The sequence below is a fragment of the Raphanus sativus genome, chromosome 5, assembly GCF_000801105.2.
Source record: "Raphanus sativus cultivar WK10039 chromosome 5, ASM80110v3, whole genome shotgun sequence".
NCBI classification, from domain to species: domain Eukaryota; kingdom Viridiplantae; phylum Streptophyta; class Magnoliopsida; order Brassicales; family Brassicaceae; genus Raphanus; species Raphanus sativus.
The window spans coordinates 4,342,111-4,369,142 of record NC_079515.1 but is presented as its reverse complement, the minus strand read 5'-3'; the positions used below and the strand labels follow the sequence as shown (position 1 = coordinate 4,369,142).

The 27,032-nt window shown below is 36.9% G+C and overlaps 4 protein-coding genes across 4 annotated transcripts; 1 reads left to right on the top strand and 3 right to left on the bottom strand.

The window, feature by feature from the left end:
• Window positions 1-491: 491 nt before the first annotated feature.
• LOC108808760 (glutathione S-transferase T3-like) lies at window positions 492-1,490 on the bottom strand. Its single transcript, XM_018580864.2, has one exon. The coding sequence runs from the start codon at window positions 1,488-1,490 to the stop codon at window positions 492-494; it is 999 nt and encodes a 332-aa protein (XP_018436366.2).
• Window positions 1,491-3,307: 1,817 nt separating this feature from the next.
• Window positions 3,308-6,816, top strand: LOC108857999 (lysine--tRNA ligase, cytoplasmic-like). Its single transcript, XM_056986439.1, has 15 exons — window positions 3,308-3,554; window positions 3,641-3,716; window positions 3,802-3,873; window positions 3,961-4,126; window positions 4,229-4,322; window positions 4,415-4,500; window positions 4,587-4,723; window positions 4,801-4,863; window positions 5,020-5,145; window positions 5,236-5,615; window positions 5,708-5,864; window positions 5,959-6,102; window positions 6,183-6,395; window positions 6,479-6,533; window positions 6,605-6,816. The coding sequence occupies exons 1-15, from the start codon at window positions 3,442-3,444 to the stop codon at window positions 6,634-6,636; spliced, it is 1,914 nt and encodes a 637-aa protein (XP_056842419.1). The 5' UTR covers window positions 3,308-3,441; the 3' UTR covers window positions 6,637-6,816.
• Window positions 6,817-7,507: 691 nt separating this feature from the next.
• On the bottom strand, window positions 7,508-9,914 carry LOC108835679 (fasciclin-like arabinogalactan protein 18). The gene is made up of 2 exons (XM_018608905.2): window positions 8,428-9,914; window positions 7,508-7,943 (listed from the first exon to the last, which is right to left on the bottom strand). Exons 1-2 carry the CDS (start codon window positions 9,752-9,754, stop codon window positions 7,873-7,875), a joined length of 1,398 nt encoding a protein of 465 aa, XP_018464407.1. The 5' UTR covers window positions 9,755-9,914; the 3' UTR covers window positions 7,508-7,872.
• A 3,546-nt stretch (window positions 9,915-13,460) lies between these two features.
• On the bottom strand, window positions 13,461-14,768 carry LOC108857054 (uncharacterized). Its single transcript, XM_018630976.2, has one exon. The coding sequence runs from the start codon at window positions 14,337-14,339 to the stop codon at window positions 13,701-13,703; it is 639 nt and encodes a 212-aa protein (XP_018486478.1). The 5' UTR covers window positions 14,340-14,768; the 3' UTR covers window positions 13,461-13,700.
• Between the last annotated feature and the right edge of the window lie 12,264 nt (window positions 14,769-27,032).

The following is a 27,032-nucleotide window of genomic DNA, read 5'->3' as shown; positions in this document are numbered from 1 at the left end:
GCTCTGCGGGAATCCGAACTCGACCTCAGGTTGTGGCGGATACTGTCGATAGCTGAGCTCTTCTTGCTCCATACTGTCTCTCTGCAGCTGCTCTTCTTGCTCCATACGATTGCGGCTGAGCTCTTCTTGATCCATACGAATAAGATCATCCGTTTCGCTATAGGGACCATCCACGGTTGCGCTATAGCCACTGTCAAGAGATGGCTGGCTGTAGCTATGTAGTCCCATATCTTATTTAACCTGCAATACCAAAGACATAATATAAATAACCAGACATGAATAATATAGATAAAGTGAAGAGGTTCAAACGATATAGCAAGGACATAAATATAAATAACAATGAAACAGATTTTTATTAAACGATAAAGTGAACTACATTGAAGCAAAGCATGAACTACATTGAAGCAAATGAACCATGAACTACATTCAAACGATAGATTAATTTAAGACATTCAAGCAAAGCAAGCAGGAACTACATTCAAACGAGATGATCAGAAATACAGGGCTAGTAGCTTATTCTTGACAACTTCTTCAGCTTCAGATAGAGGTTCTTTTTTATTTAGCAGAGTGTCTAGTATAGCCAGTTTAGAGAGCTTCTCCTTCTTCTCCAAATCCTCCTTCTTGATCTCCCAAATGTCCTTGTAATCAGCATGAGCCTTCCCTTGACGATTATTCCTTCTGGCTTTCGCAGCCTTGATACCTTCAGGCCTTATCTGATCCATACCAACTTCGGAGCTTGAAGCTTGGGTGTCTTTCTCAGCATTTTTCCTCTTCGCAGTGGCAATGGTGATAGTGGCTTTAATAGTGTTGAGTGAAAGCCATTTCTGCTCATGCCTCAACACACACCATGCATGCTCAAGGTTGAACTTGACGTCATGATCCCTAAAGAAGATATCATGAGCCGTTTTCAGAAGATCAGTCTCATTCTGACCACTGCTTTGCTGTCTCTCTGCAGCTGCAAAGGCGGCACAGAACTTGTTAGTGAGTTCATTGATCTTCTGCCACCTTTGCTTGCAGTTTTGATGAGACCTCTTATCACCCCTCGCTGTAGCATGAGGACTTGCATCATAGTATTCTCCTACGCGTCTCCAGAAGGTTCCGTACTTTTGATCATTTCCGACTATGGTGTCTTTCGATGTGTTTAGCCACGCACTGATCAAGACCTCGTCATCGGCTGGGGACCACTTATTTCTCTTCCCACGCTTCACTGGTGTGTCTTGAGTTGGAGGTGGAGCTTGCTGTGAACTGAAAGGGGGGATTTCTGAAGCGCCAAAGTTTACACTAGAATGGTAACTTTCATAAGGAAAGTTACCATGTGCAATGCTTTCATCTTGACTGGTTAGCAAGCCTACATAGCTAGAGGACTGACTATGTGGATGACTTGAATCCATAAGAACAGAGAAGAGAGTGAAGAAGAGAAACCGTTGTGGTAACTGGTTTGGATAGAATAGGGGAGGATGGTTGGCGTTAAATAAGCTCATCTCAATCATAATAAGTTCCAGTAATAAAGTCTAACGCTAACCCACCAAGGTCTAATCAGAAGTAATAACACTTTATTCAACTACAACTACAAGCTATCAACTAGTACTACAAAACTATCAACTAAAACTACAATGCCACAATTTAATCAACTAAACTACAAAGCTACCAAGTCAACTACAAATGAATCAGTTTCGCTAAGTAAGAACAGTAACCACTACAGTTGCCACTACTCGCAATGGTAGCACAACACTTCAATGCACACCAATAACTATAACACAGACCAAACATTAATAAACGATTGTAATTTGGTACAAAAGCAGAGCTAACATTAATAACGATTGTAATTTGGTGGATAGATTTGAATGAATAATGTTTTCAATATTTTCAATATTAATGAATGAATCAGAGTAAATCATGCACGAACAAAATAATCTAATTCAGAAAGAAATCCCCTATGAATAATCTTTAAAGCAATATTTAAGACCGCAATGAATCAATCATGTAAATCTCTAAAGCAAACCCTAATTCAAAAACAAATCACCCATGAATAATCTCACCTAAAGCAAACACTAATTCTCAAAGAAATCCTTGTTACTAAATATCCATTCGATTATCTGAATATTTTTTCCAAGATTTTTGACAGAGGAGAAACACGAACAATACACAAACAAAATAATCACAAAAATAATCATATCATCGCAACAAAATCACCTAAATCTCTAAACGGAGGAGAAACATGTACCTTGTTTAGATTACAATCGGCGGACGAGAGGATTTCGATGAGGACAATCAACGAGAGGACCCGGAGAGAGAGACGGACGAGATCGATTCAGAACGGAGAGAAGACGGAAGAGATTGATTCAGAACGGAGGACGGATTAGATCGATTCAGAACGGAGAGAAGATCGACATGCAATCGCCGTCGAGAGAGTTCGAGAGAAGAAGAAAAGACAAGAACAGAAGAGAGAGAGACTCGTCTGTCGGGGTGAAAAAAACCTGTTTTTTTTGGGCCCGACACGTGCCCACTTAAGGACCAACCCGGACACTTCTTAGCTAAGGCCCGTTTGCAAAGGTTTTTGGTCTTTTTCATTTTTCTTTCGACCCAATAATGCTAAGAAATGGGTCTAAGACCCACCGATAACCATGCTCTTAGTGTCTAAACAAATAAAACTCTCATCTTCATCCAAATGACTCATTCAGATGGAGAAACAAACATGCCCTATATCCTTCTTTGCCCTGTTTTGTTCCTCCAACAACAATGTAAGTATTTCTCTTTAATGACACAAAATCTTGGATTTTATGGTGTTAAGAATGGAAAAACTTTAAGAGCTTAACCGTTTCTTTGTAAACGCTCAGTTTTCTTTACCAAAGTAATGGATTTTTATTTGTGTTCTTCTATCAAAATGGGCTCAATAGTTATTACCAAATCCCACATTGCTAATTGCCGAAGGCGACATCGAGTATATATAAGGGGTAACTCATGTAATAGAATGTCAACCACTGGTGTTGTAGAGGCTCACGATTCTTGATATGGAGAAGTGTTTAAAGAGGTCTTCGGACTAAGGACCTCCTCTGTAAAGGGAGTCATGAGTCAACATAACTAATTGTTGGTTGACTTTTTAAATCATTCTAGTACGTTTTATGTTTTCTTTTATATGGATTTTCGAAAAATATAACCAGAAAACATCTTATCTTAATTATTGATAACATATTGACGAACATTTGAATGAACCGGTTCGGTTTGTGCATAAACCGAAAGAAGCCAAGAACCCGGTTACGAGTAAATGAATCACTAAAAATGGGGTGGACCCGCGTGAAAAAAAAAAAGATAGAAAGAGAGGAATAAAAACCCTAAAGAAAAGACTCATCGACGCTACTTCCCCCTTTCCTCATCTTCGCCGTCGACGGTTAGGGTTTTCGTCGTCGCCCGATTCAGCGGTTGGATTACATTTTGATTTCTATGGACGGTTCCGTTGATCAGACTACACAATCGATTTCCAAACTATCCATGGATTCTTCTTCTACCTCTGATACTGGTGCTACTACTGATGGAGCTAAAGCTCCGAGTAAAAAGTAACGTTTCCTTTAATCCCTTTCACTGTAGCAGAATCAAAGTTTTTTTTATCGTGAATTTTTTTTTAATTTTTTTTTTGTAACAGTGCTCTGAAGAAGGAACTGAAGATGAAGCAGAGAGAAGAAGAGAGGAAGCGCAAGGAAGAAGAGAAGGCTAAACTTGTAATCTATACTCTTTTCTTTGGTTTCATCTGATTATTATTACGTTTCGGATTATCAGTGTTGCTATTGATTGTTGTATGCACAGGCTCCAAAGGCGACGAGCTCCCAGAGCCGCCAGAAGTCTGTGGCAGCAGATGATGAGGATATGGATCCAACGGTATATATATTAATCGGTTTTATTTCTAAATTATCTTGTGCAATGCAGCTTATGTAGATATATTGTTATCTTTTGTTTTTTTGGCAGCAATACTTTGAGAACAGGTTGAAATATCTTGAGGCGGAGAAGGCAAAGGGGGAGAATCCATACCCTCACAAGTTTGCTGTGTCAATGTCTATTCCTGAGTACATTGACAAGTATGGTAGTTTGAACGATGGTGATCATGTTGAAGACGCTCAAGTTTCTCTTGCTGGTATATGTTATAGCTAAATGCTATTGTTGACGTTTTCTTTAGCCGCCACATTGAGAAGGATGTTCATTCTTTTTTTTTCTTTTTCTGAATCTTTGCTACTAGGGAGGATAATGAATAAGCGATCTTCCTCTTCCAAGCTCTTCTTCTATGATCTACATGGTGAGGATCTCAAGGTTCAAGTTATGGCTGATGCAAGGTGAGTGCTTTTGTTTTATGGATTGACTCTCTTCTTTGCGTAACTATTGATTGTTTTTTTGCTTAGTCATATTACTTTTCTTCTTACCTCAGTAAGTCAGGATTGGACGAAGATGGGTTTTCAAAGCTCCATGCGAATGTTAAGCGTGGTGATATTGTTGGTGTCACTGGGTTTCCAGGTTTGTGTAGCCTCTATCTTTTCTAATTATTCATTCTTTTAGCCTATTTTATCATCTTTTCACTGTTTATATTGATCTAATTCCAGGAAAATCCAAGAAAGGAGAGTTAAGTATCTTCCCCAGATCATTCATTGTTCTGTCCCATTGCCTCCACATGATGCCGAAAAAGGCTGAGTATGATACCGCAAAGGTGAAGGCTGAGAATGATACTGCAAAAGCAAAGGTAAAGGCTGAGACTATATTATCTTAAGAGTTTCCTTATTTTACACTAAAACTGTTTCGCTTTTCTTTATTATGTAGAAACCTGAAAACTGGATTCCAGGTCAACCAAGAAATCCCGAAGCATATGTTCTTAAAGATCAGGTAACATTAATTTTTCAAAAGCTTAAAAGTTTGTTCTAGCCTCTTACATTACTTAATGTCATTATCTTTTGTTGTATCACTTCCTGGTTGCGTGTTTAGATTACGTTGTCTTTTTCCGGGCAAGCGTTTGATGTTTTTTTTTGGTTTCCCTGTCAGGAATCTCGATACCGCCAGCGTTATCTTGATCTGATGTTGAACGGGGAGGTTCGCCAGATATTCAAAACCAGAGCTAACATCATTTCTTATGTCCGCAGATTCCTTGACAGTAAAAGATTCTTGGAGGTTTCTATGATTCCCCTTTTATTGCTAAATAATAGTTTCATTCTGAACTTCTCTTATTCCTGCATTTGGTATTCTTAAACTTTTATATAGGTTGAGACACCTATGATGAACATGATTGCCGGTGGAGCAGCTGCCCGACCATTCGTGACACATCACAATGATCTAGACATGAGGCTGTACATGCGCATCGCACCTGAACTCTTTCTGAAGCAACTTATTGTCGGCGGCTTGGAGCGTGTCTATGAGATTGGGAAGCAATTTAGAAACGAGGGTATTGACCTGACCCACAATCCGGAGTTCACCACTTGCGAGTTCTACATGGCTTTCGCAGACTACAACGACCTGATGAAAATGACTGAGGATATGGTGAGTGGAATGGTCAAGGAACTAACAGGTGGTTACAAGATCAAGTATCATGCTAATGGTTATGATAAGGAGCCAATCGAAATCGACTTCACTCCTCCATTCAGGTTTGAGTCGTCAATACTCTCAATGATTTAAACAACAAGGATAAAGCTTATAAATGTGTGAATGATCGGCGTAAATTTTTTTGTTTATGTAGGAGGATTGAGATGATAGGAGAGTTGGAGAAGGTGGCTAACCTTAGCATACCAAAAGATTTGGCTAGTGAAGAAGCCAACAAGTACTTGATTGATGCATGCGCCAGGTTCGATGTGAAATGCCCTCCTCCTCAGACAACAGCTCGTCTGCTAGATAAAGTAAGTAAAGTCTTATGTCTCTCTCTGTTTCATGTCTGGGACAACGTCTAGCATACGAATATTGGAATCTTAGATGCTGTCTCTTTTTTTGCAGCTTGTTGGAGAATTTCTGGAAGTGACATGTGTGAACCCAACGTTCATCATCAATCATCCCGAGATCATGTCTCCCTTGGCAAAATGGCATAGATCAAACAACGCTTTGACCGAGAGATTTGAGCTGTTTATCAACCAACATGAAGTAAGTACAAAGCTTACTATGAATTTGATTCCTTTCTTAGAGCTGCTTCACTTTAACATATTTTGTAACTTTGATGGCAGCTATGCAACGCCTACACGGAGTTGAACGATCCTGTGGTTCAGCGTCAAAGGTTTGCTGATCAACTAAAGGATAGGCAATCTGGAGACGATGAAGCGATGGCATTGGATGAGACTTTCTGCAATGCGTTAGAATATGGATTGGCTCCTACTGGTGGGTGGGGATTGGGTATAGACAGGCTTACCATGCTCTTTACCGACTCTCAGAACATCAAGGTCAGTCTATTATATCTCTGATCTCTTGTTAATGAGCAATTGTTTTTGGACTAAACTGATGAACTGAAAAAAAAACGTTGCAGGAGGTTATTCTCTTCCCGGCAATGAGACCACAAGACGATCCAGCATCTGTTAAAGGTACGATCTAGTTGTTAATTGAGTAACAATAAATCCGTGGTTAACTTTCTCACAACTTTGTACTGTTACAGCTTCTTTGCAAGCAGAGAACAAAGGAGAGTAGAGCACAGTTTTCATCTCTTTTGCCTTTTGCCTCTAAAGTTTGGTAGTCAAATTGCTATTATGCAACTTTAATTGCGATGTACGAACAAACCATATTTTTACAAACAACTTGTTATTATCAAAACCCTCTGTAAGACCTTTTGGATCTCTTTTATTGTCTTCTAATCTCGTTCTCCTAAGATTTTGTTTTTATCAACGAATAATCATTTAAAAGTATTATACTACTTGTGTGTCATTGTCTTTTTTTTTTTTTTTTTTTTTTTGTCAACTGCCCATTTTCATTAGATCAAGTGGTGGTTAGACGAGCTGATTCTCCGAGGAGCACCTCCGTCTGACCGGGTCTGATCTATATGGGAAAAGATAATGTGTGTCATTGTCAAAGTGGTTGAAATGACATGCGGTTGAAAACCCTAGTTTAGAATTACAGCTATTTTACTAAGATAGGGAGATAAACAAAAAGTCATCGGTTGAGAAAGAACAAAATATGTATATCTTCGTGAATGAATCACATAGAAAAAGGCAGACAACTTTATGCTGTGGGTTGTAATTGGGTCTCAAATCAAATAATATCTCACAAGACAGCCATAAGCCAACTCACCTCCTCACTGGCTCTCTCCGACACATGTTTCATTGTGGCTCCTACCTAATACCTTTCTTATTTATTTTGTTTATTGCTGAAACAATAAAATACAGAAAATTAATAAGCAAAATTGTGTGCATACCAAGTACTTCATCTTTTCTTTGGTACCACTAGTTCTTATTTTGGAATGGTTATTATGATGATGATAATGATACCATTCAAGTGGAGTACCTACCAAACAACCCACACACAAAATCACCAAGTAAAAGAATATAAGAGAGATCCTTACTACTGAAGAAAAGGTAGTGGTGGGTTCTCAAGTCTTTTTCTTTTGTTTCCCACTTTATGATTCATTTTTTTCATACACCACAAATCAATTAAAAAATTGAGAGTTCATATATCTAATTACAATTTTTATAACCCAAAAAACAAACCTGCCCAAAAAAATATTTTTTTATATATTTATAGAAAAACCCAGCAAACCCTCTTTCATATTTCTTCGAAGAATGATTTGAACATTGCTGATGATGTTCCTCTTTTTTTTTCTCTTCCAAGCCTTCATTCTTCTCTATGAACCTGTGAATCCTAACATTTGTGCATGTTTACAGATACACTTAAGAGACTTGTCTCTAATAATCTCTTCTGGTTTGTGAATTATCAGGATGTGCTTAAATATGAGTCTTTGCCAATAGCTCCAAGCATTCGACATGCTACTTCCAGCAACTTCCCTGTTGAATAATAAAAAGGAAACCTTTAATTACAAGGTCATGATCACAATCAATTAATTCCAATCACAATCTCCTGTCACCAGATTAAAATATTTGGAAACGTGATAAGATGCTTTAGGTGATGTTGATGAAGCTTCTAATGATTCTTACTTCTGTTTGATATCTTCTAATATTATCCTAATCACTCTTTACTGTTAGCACATGATTAATACCTTGAGCATCACTTATGTACTAAAAATCGAAATTAACAGATTATTTTGATCACAAGAACTACAACATGTATCCTCAAAAACGACCTAATCATGTTCCCTACCATTTCTAGCCCAATTAGAGTCACTATGCTAATGTTTCAAGAAACTAGATCAATCTACATTAGATCAACTCACTGATACCTAATGATTTCATATGACTATGTCAAACAAAATCATCAAAAGCGGAATCTATAAACCGTAAACACACAAACACATATTCAATCAAAACGTACCTCTTCTCGGCTGAACAACTTTCTTAACCGGACTACTCTGTTTCTTAACCGTCTCTTCCTCCTCAGGGAACAAAACACCATCAATCCCTTGAACCGAAATCCGACCGTCCGTGTAAATATCCGGATCAAACAAGTACGCAGACCGGTCACCGGAACCGAACTTAACCGAACCGTCAGCTTCCTTCGCCGCAACCTTATGAGGAAAACGCAGCGTTTCGTAGTTCACCTTCCCAAACCTCCTAACCGAGTTATACATACTCTCCTCCGTCTGATACTCCGGTATAATGTGGTAGTACACGATCTGCTCCGGAGCTCCGGGCTCGCTCAGCTGATCCGTCGTCAGCTTCGCCATAGCCTCGTCGTTGGGAGCTAGCACCGTGAGGACGTACCCTTCCGACACCAACCGTCCCATCTCCGTCGCGAGCGACGTCAGGTTCACGAGGATATCCGCCAGCTCGTTGTACCCGCCGTAATGCAGCAGCGTGTGGATGAAGTCTTTGACCTGAGCCTCGCCGTTGAAGTGGTGACGCGGACCTCCGGGACCCGGAGCCGGTGCCGGAGCTAGCGACGGACCTGGAGCCATGGCGGATTGGATCGGGAGAGCCGGCGGAGATCCGGCGGGGACGGCGGCGGCGGCGGAGGGTTTCTTGAGACGGTTTGTTCTCGGGTCGACCTCCGGAGCTCCTTCGGGTAACACGGCGGAGATAGACCGGAGGTTTCTCCGCCGGTTGAAATCTTCTTGGACGGAGCGGGGGATTAAAAGCCGTTCGATTCCGTGGATCAACCCGTCGGGTCGGGTCAAATCATCGGGTCGGGTGATCACGGCGGAGTTCACTACTAGTATCTTTCCGTTTCCTTTGGTTTTGCTCAAATGCAGCACTTGGTTGTTGTTACCTAGCGTGACGTGCTTGACCCGACCCGAATTCTCTTCGGGCCACTGGTTGGATCCGACTCGAGTGGGGATAATGTGGGACAAGAGCAGCGTCTGGAGAGATTTGAGGTTACCTGGCTGGAGCAAGAACCGTTTGAAATCCGGGTCGAGGTCACGCTCAAGAGCTTCGTTGCGAGGGGCGAAAATGGTGATATTGTGACGGCCGACGGCGTCTTCGAGTGTCTGGAGGAGGAGGGCTTTCTCGACGAGCTCCGCGAGCTCGGTGTAGCGAGAGTCGAGGAGAGCGACGAGGACGGAGTTTGAGTTTATCTGACCGGACCCGGTTTTGTTGTGGTGAACCGGTTCGAGGTTCTGTGGAAGAGACGATGCAGTGACGAGGAGGAAGAAGAAGAAGAAAGTTACGGCGGAGCAACCATAGATGCTGCAGCGATCCATGGTGCTTCTCTGGAAGGTTGTGAAAAATGCTCTTTTGTGGAGAATATACTTTGTGTTCAGTAGTGATTAATTGAAGCGTCGGTGTTCGGAAAGTGGGAGTGAAAGACAGGCAAGCAAGAAGACGAAGAAAGATGTGAGAGAGAGGTGTGAGTTTGGGCTGGTCTCTTGTCTATGTTGTGTATCAAAACAGGTTTGGGTTTTCGGACAGGCTGGTGGTGGGGACCACACGGTGTCTGAAAATTTTAATTATTTTTAGCTGTCTTTGGCTTTTTATGCCTCGGCTCGACTCAGCTCGACTTCCATTACGTTTCAATTATTTTCTGGCTAAATCTTTTGTATAATCAGTAAATAAACAGCACTTTGTTTTGTCTTTATTAGAGGATTTTGTAATAAACAAAAACAGGACTACTATTTCAGAACAAACAAGGTTATATTAGAAACAGAACCTTTTCCATAAATTCTACTTGACCAATTGAGTAACTATATATTTTGGTCAGTATCAAATGGCCATGTGCAACAAAGGAATGGTGATTGTACCAAAACATTTAAGAATTCGATATTCTTTTTTGCTAAATTGTAATAATGGTTTTGGTTACAAGAAGCTTGCAGCCATAGCCTGCTTTGACAGCCATTTTAATTTTTAGAGATCACAAAAAGTTTTAAAAAACCTGTAAAAACCTAAGGATTAAGTTTAAGCTTCTAAACAATGGAAATCATGAAGTTAATAAAATATTTAGGATAAGAAAACAACAATGTAACTTCCCTAAACCAATGCCTTCTTACTTAAACGGAAGATCCAGCAAGCAAGAGTATAACTTGACAGGATGTTCAGTCGAAGACTCACTGAAGTGGCTCCAGCAGGCTTCAACGGCAGTGGCTGGCAAACACCCCGGCGCACCACTGGAGGAGGACGTCAACCGAACAAAACTCTAAGTTATCTCGACAAAATACAGTGATGCAATTCGATATTCATCTATATATAGTTGCAACTATATTAATTGAGTATGTATCTTGATTATAAAAAAAATAGTTGCAACTGTATATGTACTGGTAAGACTAAATAGCAATGTTCAAAAGGAAAAAAAATCAATAAAATCTCTAAAATTACTGGCGGATCAATTGCCTGAAGGAGATGTCACTTGCCCTCTGTAAAATTATCAAATGTCTTGTAACTTACCCAAAATTAAGTTATTTGTCTCCATTTAAAATCATGCTTTAGCTGTATGTGTATATTTACATATAATTTGCCCCCAAAAAATTTCTGTTCAACATCCACCCGTCAAATACGGTAGAGAGAGAAAGCGATGGTATTGAACTTTTCCTACGAGTTTACTGTAGTAAAGACCAAGACAATCCGTCAACTCATCAAGATGATAATAAAAGGATAGTTAATTAGTCATCTTCTATAGTTTATTAGGTAATGATGTAGTGATTACTTGAGATTAAGAAATTCAACCAAACATAAAAGACATGTGAAGCTAAGCCGAAGAAGTAGGGAAGACCACGTGGCTTAAATTGAAGCTGTCGGTGTGTGACCTAATACAACAATCATTTTCGTATCTATCTTATTAAAACAGAAACATTCTATTGGACATAACATTTATTTTGTAAGTTTTTAAATTAAATACACCTTTATATTTTATATTTAAACCTACGTTAAATCACTATTATTACTTTCTTTATACTACTATCCATGTTTCCAAACAATATACTTATTTCTTTATACTACTATTAATGTTTTCAAACAATATATTTTTTATACTACTATCAATATTTTCAAACAATACAATAATCAATCTTAGTTATTTTATATCTATCATTTTCTCTTTAAAATTTTGTAGAAACATCATAATTTTATAAATTGCAAAATAATGAACTTTAAAATTTGGATTATAAGATTACAAATTATGAAACTATTACAATTTAAATCAAATTAGATTACATATCGGTCATCCATCAGTTCAATCGGTTAGTCTCGGGTTTTAGCAATTTTTTTAATATGAATAATTTAAAAACCTAAATTGAATTGTCAGATCTCCGGATTAACCGATATAATCACAATCGGGTTGAATTTAAAAACACTGATTTAAATGCAAAAATATTTTAAATACACACTCTTTAAAAATTATCAAAATATTTATTAAGTTATTAGTGAAATTTTTCATCGTAAAATATTCCGCGCTTCCAAAGCGCGGGTCAAGATCTAGTACTTATTATTACACCTTTTTGGTTGCTACGTTAAGTTCGTGAATCGTGTGATGTCCCACCTCAATTCTACTTACCTGTTTCTACCACGTACTTCAACTTGGAAGGTGTACTCACGCGTTTCGACTAATGGGTTTTAAGGACTAAACGATACTCATTACTTAATGAAAAGATAACCTCTTAAGGCCCAAACTTTTAAAAATACATAACTTACTGAAGTTTTGCTTGTATTAGGCCCGAGTTGTCTTATTGCATTGGAGCTTGGTCATATCAATGGGCCTAGCTCATTACTTTCTATTTCTTTTGTAAACCTATGTGAATCCATTTTGCTGACGACCGTTTGCTTTTCAATTGTTATATTAAGAATTAAATATTCGAATCTTTGTATAATAAAGAAACTGTAAGGTCCAAATTGGTTAAAGTTGCCGAAAGAGCCGAAAGATAACTAAACATATAAAAAGTTAAACAGAATGGCCTATGGATTTTTTCTTCTTCCGGGTCTCAATGGCCTGAAAATTTTTATATTAAAGAACAAACAACCCAAACATTTTAATAATTAAAAATCACCGTCTGATAGTTGAACTCTCGAGCATTTATTTGGATACAAGAAGCATGATTTTTTGTGCTAGAAAAAACAAGAAGCATGATTTCATTTAGAATAAGGGTAGCTAGAGTTTATCTTATACAGTATAATTTATATTATTTTGTTCGATGTCTCCATGTTTAATAGTAATATATTTTCCTTTTGTTTCAACCTATCCATAAAACAGATCTCAGCACATGTTTGATCCAAACAAAAGTTTCATGTCAAAAATTAATGGTTGAAGACGGTTTGGGACCTTTGGATGTTCAGTTTACCAAATGAAGTATAAACAGTTGCATGGTGTATTGATGTTTACCAGAAAATGGGGGAAAATCAATAAGGGTCACATCAAAGCTGAGTTAGAGAAGACTTCTAGTAAGAGACACTGAAACACAAAAAAAACAAAAAAAAACGAGACATGGAAAGGGAAAGAAGAAGTAATTAGAGAGATGCAGAAGAAGATAGTCGTTGTAGCAACACCTGAAATTAATGCTAAACACTTAAGCCAACTGAGTTTTGTCGTCCCCCACATTAGCTTCACTGCCTCACCACCAGTCACCATAACACCTACGAATCAATTAAAAACACTTTAGGAAAATGACAGTTTCCACGAAACGCCAGTAATTATTCACCACATCACATGATCTTTGTGTTCAACAGAATAAATTAATTTTTGTTGTCAAAATGACTTGAATAGTCAATAATCTCATAAAAAGCTTGTAACCTGTGTCTAACTGATTTCTTGAATATTGCTTAGTACAACAATTAAACATACAAACTAAAACCAATCTAGCAAATCCAAATCCCACATCAAATATGAAGTAAATGCAGTCACGATCCCTCAATAATATTTCATCTGCCAAATTATTTTAGGTGGAGTTGCGTACTTTTCTTGTATACATTTTCATCTCATGTCACTGAACCAACAAACACATCGTACCACATGATTTCAGATTCGAAATTTTCATCTTTGATGATCACAAAATCCCATTAACATTTGAAAATAAGAACCCTCACACCAAAGATCGATCCAACAAATGCACAACACCATCAAGAAAACAAGAAACACTATTAACAAATCTTTTATAAAACTCCTCTTCCCCCGCCTCTGCTCGTTGTTTTCAGTTATGATGCTTCAGCGAACGACAACAGCCTCGGCTACAACGAAAAAGACTTCGAAACTCTCGGAGACTTCTCAGACACCGATTCCCTCTGCGACGGACTTCTCCAGAAACCAGCACCATAGAACCTGTTCCACATCTCCTTCTCCAACGCCAACACCGCCTCGTCGTCTTCTTCATCCGCCGCGAGCTCCGTCGCCGCCGCCGCCGCCGGTTTGCCGAAGTATTTGAGATCCAAGAAATCATCTTCGTCGTCCTCGTCGGAGACGTCGTTGCTATCCACCGGATGGACCGCGAACTCGGAGTTCTGGAACACTCTCCCGTCCGCCGGAAGCGGAGGAAAGATCCTGCTCTTGACGAGCTGCTTGCGGCGGCGGATGCGCAGGGCGCGGCGGCAGATACCCCGGGGAACTTTGTAGATCGCGAGGACGAGGAGGTTGACGAGACCGCAGGGACAGCAGCAGCACACGGCGGCGCAGCTCGCCGTCGTGCCGCCGCAGAACTCGGCGGGAGTGGATCCGCCGCAGGTGGCTGCCGCCGTGGGAGAAGGAGAGGAGAGGCTTCTCTGGAGGAGAGGGTGTCTCCGGTAGCTTTGAGACGGAGATGACGACGGAGTGTCAGACGGTTGTGTGCGCCTTGAGATCTGTTGAGGATCGTAACGTAACCTCGAGTTCATAATTTCAGTTTGGTCGGAGTAAAAAAGGAGAATTTTACAAAAAAAAAATAAAAAAAACTCAAATTTTTCTTCAAGATCAAATGGTTAAGACCGGTTCAAAACGCAGGCACCAACGGAGTCTCTCTCTCTCCGGTGATGTGCGAAGTAAACAGTCTTCGGGGCTGATACGTGAAGAATGGGCCCAGAGAGACAACGGAGAATGTGGTGTGACTTTTGTAAGAGAACAATATTAGACACCAAACAGATAAAATTAGGCACGACAAGTTTTAGGTTCCAATCGTTTTTTTTTGAGTTCTGAACAAAGAAAATTAGAAATGCTTTCTCGGGAAAACTCGAGGTTTAATTTTGTTTGAGAGGTTGTCCGATATGGAGGGGAGAGAGAGAGAGAGAGAGAGAGAGAGGTTTTGGTTTGATTGAAAGAAAGGAGAGGAAGATGAATGAATGGTCTGGTCTATATTTATATATAAATTATTTACTAATATTTGTTATCTTCTTCAGGTTGGTGCTTTCTCTGATCACAATAGTTATACGGTTGTTTCTTTTCCCTACTTGGGTTTATACTTATCATCTTTGTCATCATGTTTACTTATTATTAGTTGTTGTCAAATAGAAGTAGCTGTAAAAGTAAAATTTTGACCAACAAATATCTACAACTGGAAACGTAAATCTTTTAGTTAAAAAATCTAAAATGTTGTTGTTCATATATATGCTAAATCTTATCAGAAAACAAAAAGAAGAAGCATATCTTTGCTCTATTAAAATCAAAATGAAATGATGACATTTGTTGTTGAAGAATTAGTGATAATAATGATTACCTTATCTATCATACAATATAAATATACGAGCGTATGTGTATTAAGAATCTGACAGTATCTGGATTAATCTATTTAGACGAAGTCTTCTCGTGGTTGTTAGATGTTGATTGGTTTGTTTCTTTTTGTATATTCTTATCTTCGTCAACGAACTGATGCGTTGTCAAAAACAAACAAAAATCAAGTGTGGCGTACCACTATCGATTGTAAGTATATACCAATAGTTATATGAGGATGCTATATGAGAATGTTATCTTAATAAAAAGCTACTAATCTCTTATTCTTTGGGGACTGGTTCATGCCATTAAGACACAAAATTTCTAAAAGGTCAATGCAAGTACGTACCATCTTGAAAATATTCGCATCTGAGCAAGAAAAAATAAATGATGGATTGTTTTGAGAATAAATCCATTTTCCTTCGCCTCTTAACTACTTTCACTGGACGACCAAGATACGGTGCTTTTCGCTCTGTATTTTGATGAATACAAAATGCATCATGCATTTATGTGTATAGCATAAAAGAAAACAACGTGGTAAAAGACATATTTGGCAGGAGATAATCAATATACCACTTAACCCTAAATTCAGATTTATTTGTTTTTGTTGCTTTTTCAAGTTCAACAGATAACAATTACAGCTACACACTGCCACGATCTATTTACGTAAAACATTTAGAAAAATAGAAACATCAATTATCGTAAGGAAGATTCCTTTGAACTTTTATATTACCTCCCCAAATATGTAAATGGTATATAATCGTAATATAATAACTCCAACACACTAGAGACGAGAAGAATCAAATCCATAAGTGGGTAAAGGTAAATACATTAAAACAGACTATAAATGAAGAAAGAATGAACAGTTTAAATGTCTTGCTTTAAATTTGAAGAAGACACTCATCACTAGCAATGGACCGGATTGGTTCAGAAAATCCCCCACGACCCAATAGTTGCTACAATGCATAGAACAAATTAAAAACCATTCTCACATGTCTTAATTAGAGCATCTCAAAAAACACTATATTTTAAAGTTTGCAAAACTTCATATTTGAAGTTGTAAGATAGTCTTCTCCAAAAAAAACTTCAAACTTAACTTCAAAAAAAAATTATTTTATTTTATGGTCTTTATATTTATGATACTTAATTTAAATTCATAAAAATTTATAAATAAATAGCACATATATAAAATATTATAAAGTATTAATAAACAAAATGATACAATAAAATATATAATTTTACATAGAAATACATAATTAAATATTAAATTACAAGTAAATTACTGCATTATTCTGTAAATTAGTAGATTTGTTAAGTTTCTTTTCTAATATTGTTGTTATCTAAATCTAGTTTTGAAAAAATTACTTTAAAGTTTTTATTTAATTTTATTTGTAGAAATTAAAATTATAAAAGCAAATTTGAAATATTTATGAGTTGTAAAATTTTGAAGGATTAAAAAAATTAAAGGACAAAATATTTAAGAATTATAAATATAATATGTAAATGTAAAGACTAAAATACAATGAAAAAATGAAACTTCAAATTTGAAGTTTTAAGTAGTGATCTTCTATATGTGAAATTTCACTACTCAAAACTTTAAATTTGAGGTTTTGATGAAGTTTTTTTTTTGAGAACAAAAAACTTGATAATTAAAGTTATAAAGTGTCGTTTGGAGATGCTCTTAGAGGGACTTGAACGATCGTATATGTAGTATGTATAACGTACATGTTCTTTGAGTATATTGAATCAAAATTTCGAGTATTTTGGGTAGTGTCAAGAATAAAAGTATTCCAAGCAAAACCAAACATTATTAGATATTTCATGCGGGGCATTAAAAAACATTTGGGTTGAATAGTTTGGACATCATAACATGAACATTGGACTGAAACAAAAGATTGCATCTTTTCAGACCTTTAAGCTCCAAGTAAAAGAAAACACTGACATCCAATACACAGTCTGAAACAATTAAACCGTGCTCGTTTTGAAGCTGGATGATGATGATGTAAGCCACCTTGATTCCATTGTAACTGAACTAGTTAGAAACCAGTTGATAAATATGGAAGACATACGTTTGATTTGCTAGACAATATATTAAATATTTTGTAAAACACAAAGACAAAAGATGGTCAAAAAGAAAACGGGCGTACACGTTGATTCAATCAGGACTAGATTTTAAAAGCTGCCTCCAAATTATAGTTAGCACCTAACGTTGATTATTTTTAGTGTGAAAGATATCCTCTCACGTCTAACTATATTCTTCTATTTCGAGGTACCTATTAACAACTTGCATGGGTCCGGTCCGGTTGGTAGTCGAGAGAGTAGGAGCAAGCGACCAAAATCGATAAGAATTAAATAATATAAACCATGTTTCAAATTAGGTCATCTTGCTCCAATACACACTAGTATGTGGACCCTCCTATGCATCCATAAATCATAAGGTGGACAGAAAGATTCAATCAAAGTCACTTTCTACTTCACCTACGAAATCTCAATAACACACCTGTATTTCTGTAGATATGAGTCAGCTTGATTCCAACCAGGGGCGGAGGCAAAACAAATTTTTATTGGGAGCATAAATAAAAAATTTCAGTGAATTAGGAGTATATTTGCTAAAAACAATGGGTCATTTTGAGCTTATTCAATGTTTTATATTAAAATTTGAAAAATTATTAGGGTCAGATGCGCCCAACTCATACAATGTGGCTCCCCCACTGATTCCAACGATTTCTACTTAAAATTCATAATCAAATTACACAAACATCTAGTCATCAAGTTGATAATGATTCTGAAAAGAAGGGACTAAGAGGATGGGGTGGAGAGGATAAGCAAGAGCGCTAGAAGAAAGACACGAAAAGGACACGGTGAATCATTTCTCACATTCATTATATCTATGAAAGTTCCAGAAGACTACGAACTCTCACATCTGAAGCTTGTTTTGACTTGCATTTATGAATTGATTAAAGATTTTATATGTAATTAGAAGGTTATTTTCATTTAAATGATAATGCAATAACTGAGATGATGAGGTACTGGGTGTTGGGCCTTGTCCTCAACCCAGGTTAAGCCTCCTCCGGGTGAAGTGGACCGCTGTCTGATCGGATCCAGAGAAATGATCTGCGTAAACAGGGAACCTCTGGATTATAAAAAAAAAAAAAAAACTGAGATGATGACATATTGAAGATTTGGACGTAAGAGGGTGAATTTCTGCTTGATTGATTCTTTGATTGATGTCTCTTTCATTTTCGTGACAGAAAATGAATCCAATGACACGTGTAAACCAGTCATGAAAAAGTCATAAATGCATATTTCTCACATCTCTCGAAGTCTCGGACTAACATGTCACTAAAGTATATAGGAAATATAGTAAAAACATAGCACTAAAATCTAGAATTTTGTTTTTCCGTCAATTGATTTATAAAGATAATGGGCCAAATCCAGAGTTCTTACAATGGCCTACGGCCTGAAACCAAACAAGGCCCACAGTCAATCCAAAATAAACTAAGCAGATAATAAAAGTTTTAAAACCCAACAACAAACCCAAGGCCCATCCGAATGAAAACTCTAGGCGCGTATCATGCACCTCTTCTCTGCCTCCACCGGGGGATTTGCCCTAATCTGAGCGGCGCCGCATCGGACGCAACCACAACTTCAACCTTCAACACCGGCGGTCCTCCTCCAGGAGCTTTAATCGGACAAACCGAGCTCACATCTAGACCACCTACTCGATCATCGGATATATATCCCGAGATCCCAAACTTCACTTTCTTCTCTTGTCGTTGTTTAAAACGGAGAGCATCATCGTCTCACGAGAGCTTAACCAATCTAACCCATATCATCACGAGACCGACAAGAACTATAGCCAAAAAACCGAAACCTCCAAACATGCACTAACACCCAAGCTTACAATGGGTTTCAAGCCAACAGCGGCGAGCTTTAATTCAAAGCTTCAAATCGTTACCAAGACACCAAACGAAAAACCATCGGAGCATAACAAGCCTTCACTTTTCAAAATAACAAGAACCGACCATTCACCTGAGTAAGGAGCCACGACGGTTACAAAAACCGAACGTCCACCACTAGATTAGTGCGACGCCGGAAGCTAAACAACAACTCAAAGGAGATAAATCATAAAACACACAGTCACACACGTGTACATTTTCCAAATAATGACGATAAAAAATCATGTTAACCAAGTCTATATGGACATCAATGATTAGTCGTTTGGTTCCATACTTCAGATATTTATATGTGATAATGTGACATATTTATTTTGCTTGCGATGTGTATAGCCAAGAAATAGATAATTATTTTGAAATAAAAGTTTCACTAATCGTTGTGTTTTTATAATTAAGTCGGCTAAAATTCAAATTATTTAAGTGTCTAGTGGAGTTTAGATATCGGTTAACTAGGTTGAATATTAAGCGGCCGAGCCAGAATCAGAATCACGATTCATGGCCTAAAAGAGATTTATGGGCCTCAAAGAGACCAGAACCAAAGGTCGACCCAACTAAGCTGTAGACATTAGTCAACTATTTCTCGAGTGGGCCGTTTATTTATTTGCTTGTTCTTCACCTATATATAGTAGCCCTGGTCATATTTCTGGACACAGCGTCAGCGGCGAACGACCAAACTTTAACAAACAAAACAGAGAAATATAAGTGCAGCGTCGTTATACACTTCCCGCCAGCTACTATCGTTACTATCTTTTCGTGTTTTCTTCGCTGCTGTAAAAAACAGCCTCTCCCATACATGTCTTGACGTGTGATTAGCATCAATTATTGTTATCATTTGACTTTCTATTTTAACTTTATTGCTAACCTCTCATTTTAAATTATTTTATAATTTTGTGCTGCTCACGGCTGACACTGCATTCCCGAAAAAAACAAAGACAATACTCCTTCCGCTTCAATGTAAATGAAGTTTTAGAGAATTTTTTGTCTTATAATAATAGATGATATTTACACAAACATAGATAACTTTGTTTTACCAAAAAAATATAGATAACTTTAACTTTATAAAAAACCGTGTAATCAATTGTGTTTTTATTATATATATTTATAATTAAATAAATTAGTTTTATACTGTATTACATTTTATTGATATTTTTGATAAAAATAATTTTATTAATATCTGTTAATTAGGATAAAACATCATTTAATATTGAAACGAGGGAGTATAAAATCAGGTGTTGTTATTTGCTTACAATTTAATTTCAAATTTTCAATTAATTATATGTAGAATTAAGATAAAATATATATCATTTATTTAAATTTATATGAAGTATACATGTATATATTTAAAACTATAATTTTGGAAAGATTTTTTTATCTATTTCCTTTAGTTAAAATATATTAAGTACTTTTATAAAATTAAGAGAAAATTTTGTTATAATTATCGAAATGTAAAACTAAATAATATTTTAAAATTTTAGATACTAAAAAGAAACTAATGGTATTGAGAATAGAAAATTATAATTTGTTAAAAACTGCATAAAATTTTATTTATTTTAGTAATGAAAGTTTAAAAATTATAAAAATTAGAATAAATAACATTACGAAAATTATAAATTATTATTATATTTCTATTTCTACTATTATTATTTATTGTTATATTAATGATGATCTATGAATTATTACTATACTTATAAAAATTTACCAAAATATAAATCAACATTAAATACAAATATTCATGTTACGGTTAACTTTAAATCATGTCATTACTATTAATATGTCATGTTATTATTTTTTAAAAAATTAATGCATTGATGACACATAGCAAACTTTTTTTTCAAATGATGTCTATTGAATGAGTGTGCAACAGTGTGTGCTTGAGTTTATACTCGACTAAAATTTGAGTGTGTTTTTTCTTCTTTTCAAGTTTATGGGTACAAAATGGGTCGGTTCATAGAGGATTTAAATGATCTCGACGTAAGGTTATCAACATAAGATTGTCATATATCTTAAAAAAACGCCAAATACACATTTTACAAAAAGCATGTGTATGAAGAACAATATTATAAGGAAAAACTGAAATTCAAGGGAAAAAGTAAGAACCAGAAAAAAATTGAATAGAAGTTAAGCTAAATTGTCATATAGCGATGAACCGTTCCTTTTTTGGCCGGTCTCTTCCGACCAATCCGAGGTGAATCTTAATGTCCTTTCTCTGACCACCCTTACGTTTCATGAGAAGACCCACATTCTGAAAGAACTAGGAACACAGAAACACAGAAACAATGAACAAGATTCTCCAAATAAGGTTATCTTTTATTAGAAATCTTTTAAACAAATTACAGTCTTTGTTTAATCAGGTTTACTCGACTTCACACCTGTAAATCGACACTGACCAATTTCTAATCTACCCAACCTTACTCTAACAGCCAAGTCGCCCGACTTGTTCAACACCCAAAACCTTGTTCAACTTCGACACAACACTGTTTTCTCTCTGCACTCCCAAAACTATAGAAAACAAACTTGCAAAGTTTGATCCCTTTTATCCTTCAAACCAGTCTCTTTTTAATCTTGATAAGTCTAAATCTTCTGATTCATTATTATCTCTAAGCTTCAATCATTATCTCTTGTCAAATCGTAATTAATATTTCCAACCAATAAGATGACGCCACGTCATAACACCTTGTGACTTGTGCAACCATGAAGAAACGTTGAACACATTTGTTTGCAGACTCCTGGTCTCAACAATCTCCCCCTTTTTCACTGAGTTTTACAACTCAAGCTTACTAGCGAACACTTGCAAGAAACTCCCCCTCAACTAAGTACCATCAAGCTGAAACAACTCTTCCATCTCCCCCTGCTTGAGTGACAAAACTCTTTGAAAATCTTCATAACAAATCATGCCTTTGTCACATCTCTTGGAGCCCCATCCTGCTTATGCCTGGCATAAAGCATTGGCTTCATTAACATATCTGAGTATACCTCGAACAACCTTAGTGTTAACCCATCTCCTATTGACATTCGGACATCCCAATTTCTCTGAACATGCTACATTGCACACAAGCCCTTGAACAGTCTCCTTGCATTTGGAATACAAATCTGATTTTGCAATCCATACCTTACCATAGCTTTTTGACTCAACATAACATTTGCTTTCACTCCAAGCCTTCTTGATATTGTTGATTCTCTCATAGCAAAATCGATGAGTATGCCCAAGTTTCCCACAAGAATAACATCCATAGTTGAGACTACATTCTCCAGCCTTCCTTGTCTTCATCTTGCTTTCCAAAGCATAACATTATCTCTGTATGTGTCCAGGTTTTCCACAGAAGTAACAACCTTGTTTGAACTTCTGATTTGTCTGTTCAACGAGTACTTCTTTGCTTGAACAGGTTTGATGCGATTCAATCTCCTTTGATTTAATATCAGAAACTGGTTTAGCACAAACGAAATTGGTGAGACATGCTTGATCTGTTCCACTACTAGAGCTTGACACACGATTTCTTATGTATCCAAGACCCCAATTCTGTTTTGCAGGCTGTCCCATGGCAAGAAGAGTATCCAAATCCTTTGTTCCTTTGCTTAACATCCTGATCTTCTTGTTGTTTTCGTTCAGATTATGCTCAAGATTTCTGCTTTTCTCCTTTTCTTCTGACAAAAGGTCTGATAACCTATTTATCTCTCCATCACTATCTGAATCATAATCTACCTTAAGTTCTTTCCAAGGACAATTGCCTCGTTTGCAATAGAAGTCAGCTTTGAGCTAAAACTCGTGATAGATTCTTCATCCGCCATCCTCAAATTCTCAAACTGAGAGGCCAAATAGTCTAGTCTTGCTCTTTTAACAGTGGATGTTCCCTCATAGTATTCCACAAGCGTGTCCCATGCATCCTTGGCTGAACAACATCCCTGCACAAGTTTAAACTGATCTGAACTGATTGCATTGAAGATTTCTGATAGCGCCTTTGCGTTGAGTCTCGATGCAGTCTTTTCTGCTTTTGTCCACTTATTTTTGGGTTTAGCTATCTCTTCATCATCTTCAGTACAGATCGTTGGATCTGTCCATCCTGTTTCAACTGCAGTCCAAACATCTTCCTCAATCCCTTTGAGTTGTTGTTTCATGCGCACCTTCCAGTGTCCAAAGTTGTTTTCATCCAACATGAATGATCTGTGAGCCGCTACAAACTCTGTTGTTTCCATGTTCTTCGCAGGACCTCAACCTGTTATAGATATCTAGATCTAGGTAGGTGACCCGCTCTGATACCAAATGAAAGAACTAGGAACACAGAAACACAGAAACAATGAACAAGATTCTCCAAATAAGGTTATCTTTTATTAGAAATCTTTTAAACAAATTACAGTCTTTGTTTAATCAGGTTTACTCGACTTCACACCTGTGAATCGACACTGACCAATTTCTAATCTACCCAACCTTACTCTAACAGCCAAGTCGCCCGACTTGTTCAACACCCAAAACTTTGTTCAACTTCGACACAACACTGTTTTCTCTCTGCACTTCCAAAACTGTAGAAAACAAACTTGCAAAGTTTGATCCCTTTTATCCTTCAAACCAGTCTCTTTTTAATCTTGATAAGTCTAAATCTTCTGATTCATTATTATCTCTAAGCTTCAATCATTATCTCTTGTCAAATCGTAATTAATATTTCCAACCAATAAAATGACGCCACGTCATAATACCTTGTGACTTGTGCAACCATGAAGAAACGTTGAACACATTTGTTTGCAAACTCCTGGTCTCAACACGTTCCAGTCACATTCATCTTCTTCATTTAGGAATTAGTCACGCACTACGTTTTGTTGGAATTTATCACCAAAACATTGTTTATGATTCGTCATGTATATGTCTAAGAGATAAATTAACAAAGTATAGTGTAAGCCTTTACAATTTTATAAACGAAAAAACTGAAATGATCAATCGAAATACATCTACAAGAAATTTCTAGCCTCTAAAATGGAATTGAGCCAGTTGTTTCTACATGTGACACTTACTCAAAAAAAATAAAAAAATATATATATATATATATATATTGTTCTGGTTTACATATAGTTTAGAATAGTCTTTGATAGAAGAAATTCATTCCTAAAACACATTGTGTTTGTCGTTAAAATCTGGTGCTTATTTTATCAAAAAAAAAATCTGGTGTTTATCACCAATTGTAAAGATGAATATAAAAATATTTTGTCGCTTATATACTCCCTCTATTTCAGTGTCATTCTAATTTTTTTTTCTTATTACACAAAAAATCTTTTTATAATTTTAAGAGAAATTAGTTGGAATGACATACAATTTACTAGAAATTACTAGAGTAACACACACAAAAAAAAAAGGCTTCATCTGGACTCAAATGCCCCGTCGGTAAAAAAATATCAATTAAGATAAAATTCCCATTCCTATTACTTGACCAAAAAATGGTGAAATCTCTTTAAAAAAAACCAACCACGATATCTTTCTCTTCTGTAGCTCCAAGAACCCTAAATCCCAAAATTGTGAAATCCTCAAACTCTTGACTCTCTTTAGTTTTCATCATGATTTCTCATCGATTTCGTCATCTCCGCACCCTAAACCATTAAAACCTTCGATTCACATAGGAGAAGTGAACCCGAAACCCAATCGACGAACCCTAAACCCCCTTTCTAAAATTTTCAGCTGCGTGAATCTTAAGGCTTTCATCCCTTACAAGCTCCTCTCCACATCAATCAGTTTAATCCACCTATTTTTCCACCAAAGGTTAGTCTCTGTCAAACGATTTTTAATATTCAGTATCAAATGAATTTGATTTTCACATGACACAGAGTAGATAGAAGTGTTTTTCGTTTGAACATTTGTTGATATCAGTTGGGTATCGTCTGGGTCTGGGTCTTGGTCGTTTTTCCTCGGTCTTGGTTTGTAATACTTACTACATCTAACATTTCTTTTCAGACGGATGACTACATCAAACAGTGGAAAAAGATATCCAGCAAGACTTTATGAAGAGGGGAAATCTCCATTACAGCATCGAAGCATGAATCATAACTGTCACTTGGCTAATTTGCAGATGGTGAAAGAAGAAATTGGTTTAGATGCGTGGGAATCTATTAAAACATCATCTGTTGGAGTTATTCTGAAGCTGAAAGAGCTGAATTATACCTGGTCAGCCAAGGCGGTTCACCATTTACTTACAAACCAATTGGTGGTTAATAATATCCATGAGATATGGAGTGCTATAGAAGGTCAGGCAATAAGGTTTTCGCTATATGAGTTTGGTGATATTACAAGTTTAAATTGCGAGCCTTTCAACATAAATGAAGAGGTGGAGATTGATCATAAACCATTTTGGGAAAAGCTTGGTGTTTCTCCTTCACATGGTCCTATGCTTTCTGAGTTGCGGTTGTTGTTCACTAAAGTTAGGAATTGGACGTTTGAGGAGAGAAGAATGTTTGGTTTACTATGTGTCTTGTCTGTTGGAGTACTTGGCATCTCTCCAGGCAGTAGAATTCCTTTGGATCAAGCAAAGAGAGTCCTAGACATAGAAGCATTTGATAGATACCCTTGGGGGCGTGTGGGATTTTCTAGCCTGGTAAATTCAGTGAAAATTGTTTCATATGAAGAAAGGAACAAGTATACACTTCGCGGATGCGTGCATGCTCTCCTCATCTGGTTGTATGAGTCGATACCTGGTATTGGACATGAATATGGGAATCACATTGAGGGTAACCAAGTTCCTCTTCTCTCTTGGTCTGGATCTCGTGGCCGTATAAACTGAGATCAGTTTTATATCAAGGAGAAAAGTCTCCATCAGAAGGTTAATTTTTTTTCTTACCTATTTTTAATTTTATTAAAAAGTGATAATTTGACATATAAAAATACTAACATATATTTACATCATTTGATTGGTAGGTAAGAGTCAGACATCTCATTGAGAAGCCAGAAGCTGAGATATATCCTCAATGGCCAGAGGACAAGGTTGATGATGATCTTCACAACTTGATCACAGACATTCTACATGGTGAGCTTGATGATACATATTGGAACTTGAACTCACGTACTGCACCAGTACCAAACAAAGAGAAAAGGAAATTGGTGAGTGAAGAAGAGTGTATGAAGAAAAAAATGCCAAAAGAGAGGACATCCACTGTGAGTATATAAGCTTTTTGTTATACATATATGTTTGACGAGTATTGCTGAAATTGTTTACTGTGTTGTAGCATGCTTGCGGATCCAGCCTTAACTCAACTCGAGATGATACATTCCAGCTTGGCCTAATGAAAGCAATGAACACGTTAACTGAAAAGGTTGGAAGTATGGACACAGTTATTGTCGAGAAGGTGTTGACTGCAGTAGACGCATCTGTTGATGAAAAAGTAAATGCCAGGATTGGTGAAGCTGAGCTGGTATTTACAAAGAAAATCTCCACTTTACAAGAAGAGATTGCTCAACTTAGAGAGCAAATGCAAGCTTCTGCCCCTAAAAATGATGCACACTACAATGTGAACCATGAAGATGAAGTCAACAGCAACGACCCGGTTAGTTATTTGCTTCCTTTAACTTGTATGTCTATTTCATTTTAAAATAACTTACTCTTGAAATTTTACTTTATATTGTTTTTACATGCTGAACTTAGTCATGGATGGTCCAAGACAAAGCATCATCACAAATGAATGGGGCAGTACAATGTGTGAGTAGAAAGAAAGCCAAAAAATCCGAGGTCAAGCTAATATCTCCTAATCTACTTGACACTGGTGGTGAGAAGGTTGTTGGAACAACACAAGTAAAAAAACCAGCTAGAGGATTGAAAAATGTAAAGAAAGAGAAGGTTGAAGTTCCACAACTTAGGGATTCTGGTGGAACATGGTCTGATTTAGAAGACAAGGAAAAATATGGTAAACTAGGTGCAATGTTAGACCAGTTGGCGGCATCAGTCTTCGAAGGACCTTTGC